Raw genomic sequence first — 10,070 nt, 5'->3', positions numbered from 1 at the left:
GCTTTAATGTAAATATCAGCCGGTAGATATTTTTACTTTTTTTTTTGTTTTTGCTACACCTCTGTGATGCCATGCACTCAACGCTATAGGCTGCTTTAAAACGTTGTAAAGCCAACCAAAAATGTGAGGCCTCATAAAGCCTGATGAGGAAGTGATGTTTAAGTGAGAGAGAAGAGCGCGAGAGAGAGAGAGAAAGAGAGAGAGAGAGAGAGAACTTTTTGACATTATTTACACAAAATAAGGCTTTTTTGACATTCTCCGTAGAAAAAGTCTATACGATTGATAACATAATAATAATAATAATAATAATAATAATAATAATAATAATAATAAAAATAATAAAAACAATTGTGATAATAATAGTATTCTTTAAAATAATAATAAGAGTAGGATACAAATTCCTAATAATAACTGCTATCCACCCCCTTTTACGACAGCATGCCTTTATGTTTCCCTGTCTCCACTCATGATAAATACATGCGTCGACTCTCGCGCTCCGACGTGCAGGCGGACAGGCCGTTTATTGGCCCGCTCGTCAGGCGATAACCAATCGACACGGTTTTTCATTTTCATTTTTCAATGACATCATCACAGAGTGGTGACGCCCCCATAAATATACCTACAGTAGGAGCCTCTGCCCACGCTGCACCAGGGCTCACAGAGTACATGGAGGACTTGGAGTCTTGATCGTCGGACTGAACATCACGACTTTGTCCGAAAGAGGGAGTCGAGCTTCTTATATGGGGACGCCTGAACCTCGTATCCAGTACACGACCACGTCTATCTTATCGGGTGGAGATACTGGGCTCACACAGTAACTCTTTTCCTCTCCTAGTTCCTGAGCAGACCTATGTCTGTAAGCTGCCTGAACAGACGACCTGTTTCGGACGTCCCGTCAGTCATTGTTCCTCTTCGATCGCTCCAAACGATCCGTATACCAGAGTGTGTTTACATGATTTCCAGGAAGCGTTTCGTTGGGCTCTTGGATTAACTCGCTGACATATATTTTTTAAATACTTTTTGTTTCGCTGAGGTCGTTTTTTTCTGTCAGTAACAATGTTGTGGAAACTGGCAGACAACGTGAAATATGAGGATGACTGCGAGGTAGGTTTGGATGGTGGGAATGAGAAATGCACGTCTTACTGAATGACATGTTGTAACAACCGCTCAAAACGAACCAGAAGCATGGATTCGCCTTCGTCTGAAACGAAGAATGTGTTTGGGAATTAGGCCAAAATAGTGGAAATAATATAAATCCACCGTTTATAATGTGGAGTTGTGGAGAAGAGAGCCTGCAAGGATTTGACAGCACCAAAAATCTAACTGCAATTGAAGGAGATATGGCCTCTCTCTCATGTGTCCACAGACAGTAAGGAACAGAACCAGGTCTACTTAAGCTTTTAATTCAGGACCAACATAAATTATATTATTATTATTATTATTGTTATTATTATGATTATTATTATTATTATGATTGTGATTATTATTAATATCAATAATACTATTAACAATTATTATCCCAATAAAATTCATAATAATTGCAATAATAATAATATGATAATGATGATAATTACAATATAGATATTATTATTAATATTAATAATATAACAATCGTAATACTTTAGGCATTTATTAAATTATATTAATTTAAAAAGTTTCGGCCTATTTTGTCAATATTTGTGCCTGTTAAGAACAGGGGTCCGATTTTAAAGTTGCTGTAGGTCAGTGCCAGCCATGTCGTCGACACATTTGAAGTAGGCCTACTTTTTATCAAACATTCTTCCTCTTGTTTCAGGAAAGACACGATGGCAGCAGCAACGGCAACCCGAGGCTGCCCCACCTGCCAGCCGTCAGTCAGCACCTGTACAGCCCGTCCCCCTCACTCTCACACTCGGCTGGCTCAGACTTTCAGCCCCCGTATTTCCCACCGCCCTACCAGCCCATCTCATACCCACAATCCAGCGACCCTTATTCCCACATCGACCCGTTCAACATCAACTCCATACACCAGTCCCAGTCGTCGAACCAGCAGCAGTCGTGGCCCGGTCGTCAGAGTCAGGAGGGCCTGGGGACGCATCCCCGCAGCGGTCTGGCCAGTCAGATACTGGGCCTGGAAGGCGGTTCCTCGGGGATCAGGAGAGAAGGTTTCCGACGGCCGGAGTTGCTGTCTGCACACGTACACAACCTGGATTCTTCGGTGATTGGCGATAACATGGGGATGCACGAAATGGGCCATGGGCTAGAGGATGTCCAGGTGAGCTATTTTAATAAGAAAATGTAGCAAAGTGACGTAGTGATAGAGGCAAGCGACGTAGTTAATACAAATATGTAAATGTTGTGTATGCATAGATCTATATGTTATAAATATATTATTATTATTATTATTATTATTATTATTATTATTATTATTTTTATTATTATTATAAGTTAAATGTTGTCTAACTAATAATATTTAACAGTTATTGGGATTTTACGAATAATTCCAAAATCGTACTTGTGTTTTGTTTTTATCAGCATGTAGATGACCACAGTATTATAATGGCAGACCAGACAGTAATTAAAAAAGGTGAGTTCATTTCTATGATTACATTTACTAAACTTCCAAACATGTACGTGTTTTGGGAAATTACCAGAAGGTTTATGTACACTTGATTATCGCTGAATGAGTAGAAACAGACAATGTATTGCAAGGATAATAACACAATAACAATACTTCCACAATCCATAACTAAAGATCTTGATTAGTATTTGTATCGTGGCGGGTCTGAACCTCCAGTCGGAGAGAAAGACAGCAGCAGTGTATAGGTATATAGCTATCTGTGCTCACACTGCACATGCTAATCCTCACAGCCACTAGATGCACTTTAACTAAGCTCAGCTTGATCCAGAGTCTATGTCAAAGGTGTTTGAAAGGAAAGGCCTGTTCTGACAACAAGATCTTGAATGTGGAGCAAACTCGCTGCACTGTCTCTATGAATACAAGGGGGAAAAGCCTTGGCTAATCCTAAGGTCGGCCGAGATGGCCATTTTGTAGCTGAAACCTGGAAGCATGGCTTGCAACGTTGCAAAACCAGCTTCTGGCGGGGTGTGGCATCGGGCTGTGCATGTCATGGACTAGTCAACACTCCCGTCACGACATGAACTAAACTGGGCTGGAGGAATATTTGCCGGGAATGTGTTGTCATTAAAACTGCAAATATGAAATGTCCATAGGAAAACTTGAGTTGACGAGGTAGATGTAGACGTAGATTAATAGATATGCTCATGGATACATAGACGACCGGTTTGTTGTGGGACACATCAACTGCTTGCTCATCTCATTTGCCTTGCTTGCGTGATTTTTGTCTCAGTATTAGGCTTGCGAGGGGGCAGGAACCTCGATCGCTTACAGAGGACATATTATCAGGGGGGCATTCTCGCGGGTGAGGACCAAGACAGCTGCTGTTGTTCTAGTGTGCGCTGTTGTTGTTGTTTGTTTGTGAAGTGATCTTGTCGGTGTATGGTTAAAGTTTACACACACACACACACACACACACACACACACACACACACACACACACACACACACACACACACACACACACACACACACACACACACACACACACAAACACACATATGTGTGGACATGCATGCACCCACATACACACACAGACACTGGGATCTGAAAAGTAGGGTTGAATGACTGAATACATTTAATTATTAAATATGGCCTACGGATCAGGTGAAGTTAAAAAAGCATGGTTTTGTGCGGTTGATTAGATAAGGGCGACTTTTGTGTGTGTGTGTGTGTGTGTGTGCGTGTGTGTGTGTGTGTGTGTGTGTGTGTGTGTCTTCGTCGTGTGTGATTGAGTGAATGCTTGTGTGTAACGATGGAATTTAAGCTCTTCAAACATCAGGAGTTCTTTGCTTGGAAACCATAAATCTCCAAAAGATTGATGGACACAGTTTTTCCAGTGCAGGACTCATTTATGTTTTAAAGAAACACAGACACAGCAGTCGATATAACTATTGTTTCTACAAAATCAACAACGCTTTTAATGTTGGAATTGTGCAGCATATACCAATGTAAACAACAATGGACAAAATGGAGACAGAAACTTCCCTGGTCAGGCTATTTTAATTAACCAAAAACACGTTCCTTCTTCACGCTGCATTCCCCATCGCAGGAACTACGATCCATTACTTACTTATCTCGCTTCACAGTTAGAAACATAGTCAGTTCTAGATATAACTAATAGAACTGCTACCTTCTCAAGGGAACCCTGGGGAAGTCTATCACCTAAACGCTTTTGGTTGTCCATCTCTCTAGGTCCCGTTGCCCTGCCCAAAGGCAACGCGCTGGGCCTGCCCTTCCAGAAGGACTCCCTGCTGGGCATGGTGTCCAACCCCACCGAGGTGTTCTGCTCCGTGCCCGGCCGCCTCTCACTCCTCAGCTCCACCTCCAAGTACAAGGTGACCGTGGCCGAGGTGCAGCGCCGCCTCTCGCCCCCAGAGTGCCTCAACGCCTCGCTGCTCGGGGGAGTCCTGCGCAGGTCAGAGTTCAGACTCACTGTCTCACTCACTGACTCATGTGTTGTTGCTGTTGATGTTGTTGATGTTGTTGTTGTTGTGGCTGAGATGAGCCAGATTTCAGCCCACCGTCCTTGGAGACAATCATCTCAGTCATTCGTTCATCGTATCCTTTCCCTCGAATGGAAACACGTTGGAAACAAATGTTCTGAAAAAACATGTTTTCTTTCTCTTGACCGACCTAGTTGTTTCGATGTTGTTGTATAAATATTTGGTTGTAATGACAACGATTGTTCTGTAGTTGTAGATACAGATTGACTAAAGTAATAATGGCAAATGCTGGTTCGGTAGTTTGAAGGAACATTGCTAGCAACAACAGCTTTGCTAGAAGTGTTGTTTAGTTACTTTTAATGGTAAATTAATAGTCCAAATTAGAGTTAAACTCTGTTATATTAGAGATCAGATCTAAATGTTAAGTAAAAAAGTTATTTTCCTGTTCTGAACACTTTATTTCAATGCAGTTGGGGAAAATGATTCTTTTCACTTGAAGCATAGTGCAGCTTATCTTCTCTGGCTCATCACTTTTGTCTGTGGCGGTTCGCAACGTACTTTTGTGTGTTCTGCAATTTTGTCTCTCCTTGTATTCTTTTGGGATGGCTTGTTTACATCAAAGCAGCGCTGCATCAAGCCAAGCAGGGCTTTCTCTGTGTACTTTCATTCGTTTTGGTGTCAGATGAGGCTGGCCCGTCCTCACGGTGGGGGGGGGGTAGGTTTCCGACCCTCAGTGTTCTGGCTTGGTTCAGAGGTTCTTATTGTGCTGGGAGTGCAGGTTTGACACTTCCCTTGTGTTTCCTTATGAAAAATATGTAAAAAATAGTGACACGCACATGAGCACACACACGCAGACACAGACACACACACTGACACAAATCTGGGTAGTTTTAATGTAGGTCATCACGGTGGGGTATGTGGGTAGCAGAGAGGGGGGAAAGAGAAAAGGGTGTTAGTGTGTGTGCGTGTGTGTGTGTGTGTGTGTGTGTATTGCCCCCCCCCCAGAAGAAGCTCCCTCTGTCCCCCACCACGACGATAGTGGGGGGGTCGGGGGATAGCTCTGTCAGTCATGCGGAAAACCAAATTGGTAATGGCAAGAAGGGATTTCCAGTGTTCCAGTATGTATGTGCACGTGCAATCATGTGTGTATGTGGCTGTGTGTGTGTGTGTGTGTCTGTGCGTGTCTGTGTGTGTCAGCGGCAAAGAGTTTGTTTGCATTCGATTTATATGGTTTCTTGAATGTATGATGTGAGTTCCTTCAGGGATGACGGCTCTGGGCGAGGCTCTGCCCCAGTGTTTCTAAGCACAATACACTCAGGAGATTGGACTGATAGCTGGGAGTGGTAGTGACTTTGTCTCTTTATATATCTGCCAGAAACTGCACTGACAAACTATTTGTGTATCTATCTCTCCATCTTTGTATTTATCTATTAATCAATCTGTCTTTCTGTCTCTCTATCTGACTGTCAGTCTATTTGTCCGTCTTATTGTCTGTAGCACTTTATAATAACTGTGCAGCAGTAAGAAACTTTTAGTAAATAGTGAATTTATCATTTATAAAGCATTGTAAACCTTAAGCTGATTATTTTTAAAAACTATTTACAATGTGTTAATAAAACAGACTTTGTAAACAATTAATAATGCTGCAATTCAAATTTGTTCAGGTAGTAAGAAAGCATTTGGAAAGTGTTTTAGTCCTAAATTGAGGATTATCTATGACTTACTTCTTGTTACTACTTTTTATCTGGTAATGCTGCAATGGTACCTGACGCAGTTCCAGTTTTTAAATCATGACACTCTTAGTGAGGCACCTCACTTTAATTGAACTTCCACAAAAGTCTTACATGATGCTTTCTAAGTACCTTAATTATTAAATTCCCCCGTTATATGTACATTATAAATGCTTTGTAAGGTATGGATAATCCTCACTTGAGGTTACCTCACACAAAAGTACTTAACTAATGCTTTCTAACTCTGTGAACAAATCACGATTGGCAGCATTTTCAAGTGTTTGCTAAGCATTACTATGTAAAACCTCCTAAATAATGTGTTAATCATCAGATTACGCTTTTAAAGCGAATTTCTCAACGATTATCTCATTATCTAAATAATACTTTTTTTAACGATTATGAAATGCTTCCGACTGAGTATTAACAATGCAGAGAATGAACAATACCTTATAAATAATGAAAAGCTTAAAGGTTGCAGTTATTCTACAATGCTTCCCCTCTCTCTGTCCATCTGTCTGCCTGTCCATCTGTCTGTCCATTTATCCTTCTCTGTCCATCTTATACGACTACCTCTCTGTAATAAAAATCAATCATTATCAATCACTGAACAACATGTTGTCTTCCCCCTCTTCTTCCATCTCTGCAGGGCCAAGTCAAAAAACGGAGGGCGTTCTCTGAGGGAGAAGCTGGACAAGATTGGCCTCAACCTGCCAGCCGGCCGGCGGAAAGCGGCTAACGTGACCCTGCTCACCGCACTAGTCGAAGGTACGGGGACCAGAGCTCTGCTCTCTGTTGTTGGAATGCTGCCCGCTGCACTGTTGTTGAGCTGGGCGAACATCATGTGTGCAGGGACCTTTTTATTCCATTGCAAGATTCACACTTAAAAGTGCATCGGGACTAGGCTTTAAGTTCCTTTGGTATCAGCTGTATCCATGGAGATTCCCGTGAGTCACGTTGTTTTGAGTTACGGTGGATCGGGCTGCACTTTGAAGGCGTGGTGCTGGGTGCTTCTTGTCTTTGACTATCGAAGACAGAGCTTGCATAATCGCGTGTGACTCGCTGTGGGGCATTCTGCTTTATTTTACTCTGCGGAAGGCCTACCAGGAGGAATAGCTTAGAGCAAATAACGTTTTTTGCTTTGCACCGATGCCAGGTTTTGAACATGAACATTTCTGGGTAATACAGCCTACCTGAGGAGTGAGGAGTAAGGAGGGTGTGAGTCACTTGATTAAAAAGGGCCTCCCGTCTGACTTCGTTCATAATGTATGTCCCGGATTGTTCATACAGTACAGCACAATATAGCGGGGATGTTTGATGTAACACCACGTCTGTTAGCCGCTAACAACGGGGGAAGCTTCGTCAGAGCTCCACTGCACATCGGCTCGGTGGTAATATCACTTTAATCACAGCCACCTGCCCTCGGGCTCAACATGAATATTCCCTCTTCCCCTATGCATGTCTAATCTTCATAAAACGGACCGATGGTTCTGAGCAGGAGAATGACTTGGGGCCCATATTATTTAGAGACCTTTAAAGCTGTATTAAGGCTTGTTATCTGGCGTATGACTTGGCCGAGAGGCTGCGCTGACCTTAAAGCTTGTGCGGCTGCAGTCCAGCCAGTGATGCACACGCGTCCATCAATACGCCATGCAGGCGCCGAGGGCAGCCTTTGCATTTATTCGCATAAGCCTATTATGACCATGCAAGTGAAGTCGCACCAAAGATTGTTGGGGGGAGAGGGGGGTGCGGGAGGGGGGATGTATATTCATTCATTCATTTATTCATATTATATTCATATTCATCTCACAAGCAGCAGCCCCCCCCACCGACCTCCACTCTCCCTTGAGCTAGAGAGTTGAGCACAGCTGATTAAAGCGTGTTGCTCAACTGCTTCTCTTGATGTGCATGAATGCCGCCTTATGAATGTGTGCTTATGTGTTTGTGGTTGGTTGTGCTTGAGTTTGGGTGTGTGTGCGTGTGTGCATTTGTCTGTGTGTGCGTGTGTGTGTGTGTATGTGTGTGCATTTGGTTGGACATCAAAATAGCCTTGCTATCTACTGTTGTACAGCGCCCAAATTAATGACATCGGTATTTTGTCTGCGTTGTTGCCAGGCACTTAGCTCTCCTCTTAATAGCTTATGGTCTGGTTCTGTCTAATTACTCTCAGTTTATTCATGTGTTCATTCATTAATTCAGTCACACATCCGGTCATATGTAGTCTTCTTAATTATTTCTTTCCGGTATCAGCTGTGGTTTCTCACAAGTTTCCCTCACAGTGCAGAACTCAGTGTTGTTCTAGAAACAATTGAGTTTGCAGAAGTATATTTATCTTTTCTAGGCTTCATTTTATCTCTCTGTGTTTAAACGCATTTTCTCAATTCTCATCGGTTCTTTTTTTCATTAGGTGAAGCTGTTCATCTCGCAAGAGACTTTGGATACGTGTGTGAGACTGAGTTCCCGGCAAAAGCCATAGCTGATTATCTGGGCAGACCTCATGTGGAGCGTAACGAAGTCAACTCTCGCAAAAACATGCTCCTCGCAGCCAAGTAAGTTTCCAGCTCTCAGTAACTCTACAAACAAAATGCCTGCATCTTTTGCTTATAGCAACAAAAAAGTATATAATGATCACAATAATCAAGCAAACATGCAGGTTGATATGCTTTGGAGCCATCTGCATATTCAATCCACCTTCTAACTATTGTTTTGTGAACGTTTTGTGGTTTCATGATTTTAAAACCCAGTTTGCGTCTCAGTCTCATGCTGTGTTGTTTTGACCTCCTCTTTCAGGCAGATCTGCAAGGAGTTCACCGACCTGCTGACCCAAGACCGCTCACCGCTGGGCAACTCTCGGCCGGCACCCATCCTGGAGCCGGGCATCCAGGGCTGCCTGACCCACTTCAGCCTCATCACCCATGGCTTCGGCTCGCCCGCCATCTGCGCCGCCATGACCTCGCTGCAGAACTACCTGAACGAGGCCCTGAAGCAGGTGGACAAGATGTACCTGAGCTCCGGCAGCGACACCCAGGGATCCTCCGACAGCGGCGGCAAATCCACCGACAAAATGGAGAAGCACAGGAAATGAGAGAACCTCCAGGCAAAGAGAATCCTCCCTCTCTCTCCCTCTCTCTCTTTCTCTATGTCTCTCGCTGTCTTGCCCCCAGAAAAAAAAGAAATAAGAGGAGATTAAATCGACTCTTACCTATTACTTTCTTGTTCCCTAGAATGTCTGGACGATTGAAAAAAAAAAACATGTTCCCCATATAGTATTGTTTTTGGGTTGGTCCTTTTTTGTGGTTTTATGAAAACAGCTTTTTTAGTTTTGATGTATTGGAGTATTGGAGTGTCATCCTTTTGAGTTCACACTGTGTTTAAACTGAGTCATTTTAGTGAGGCGACTGGTGCTGAATGGTTCACGGACTTCCTGCTTTCTGCTTAGAGTTTAAACCAACCCAAACCACCATCAAAAAAAAAACTAAAAAGATACACAGACTTTACACATCCAAGGAAAGAGGAAAACAGTGGCTGTGCGGTCGGGACACTGACGCCACAGACATAAGAACGGGGTTATGCTGTCCAAAGGAGGGAGAAAAAAGAGAGAGAGAGAGAGAGAGAGAATGCAGACTTTGTCGTTGTCTTTCTTCTCCCTAGAGGAAACCATTTCTTTTGAGGAGTCACCATGTCGGCCATGTCTGTGAATTCCTCTATGCATCCCCCCAGTCTCCCCCCTTCTCCCCCCCGTCTCCCACCACTGCTCACCCTGTCTGGAGGCAAATCCAC

The 10,070-nt window shown here is 43.2% G+C and overlaps 1 protein-coding gene across 2 annotated transcripts; it reads left to right on the top strand.

Annotated features, from left to right (window-relative positions):
* The first annotated feature begins 662 nt into the window (after positions 1-662).
* On the top strand, positions 663-9,469 carry tfap2c (transcription factor AP-2 gamma (activating enhancer binding protein 2 gamma)). 2 transcript variants are annotated; one of them, XM_079747312.1, is made up of 8 exons: positions 663-1,104; positions 1,796-2,254; positions 2,515-2,566; positions 3,351-3,422; positions 4,313-4,535; positions 6,940-7,058; positions 8,698-8,839; positions 9,081-9,469. In XM_079747312.1, exons 1-8 carry the CDS (start codon positions 1,057-1,059, stop codon positions 9,373-9,375), a joined length of 1,410 nt encoding a protein of 469 aa, XP_079603438.1. In that variant the 5' UTR covers positions 663-1,056; the 3' UTR covers positions 9,376-9,469. The 2 variants fall into 2 exon arrangements, with proteins under 2 accessions (XP_079603438.1, XP_079603439.1); XM_079747313.1 differs by lacking the exon at positions 3,351-3,422.
* Positions 9,470-10,070: the final 601 nt, after the last annotated feature.

Source organism: Pollachius pollachius (genome assembly GCF_949987615.1).
Source record: "Pollachius pollachius genome assembly, chromosome: 12".
NCBI lineage: Eukaryota > Metazoa > Chordata > Actinopteri > Gadiformes > Gadidae > Pollachius > Pollachius pollachius.
The sequence above is the reverse complement of the archived record's forward strand: the minus strand, read 5'-3'. Positions and strand labels throughout refer to the sequence as shown.

Coding starts and splice junctions, on each gene's coding strand:
- tfap2c (XM_079747312.1), top strand. CDS start 1,057: ATGTTGTGGAAACTGGCAGACAACGTGAAATATGAGGATGACTGCGAG. Junction 2,255..2,514: donor ATGGGCTAGAGGATGTCCAG/GTGAGCTATTTT, acceptor TGTTTTTATCAG/CATGTAGATGACCACAGTAT. Junction 4,536..6,939: donor CTCGGGGGAGTCCTGCGCAG/GTCAGAGTTCAG, acceptor CCATCTCTGCAG/GGCCAAGTCAAAAAACGGAG.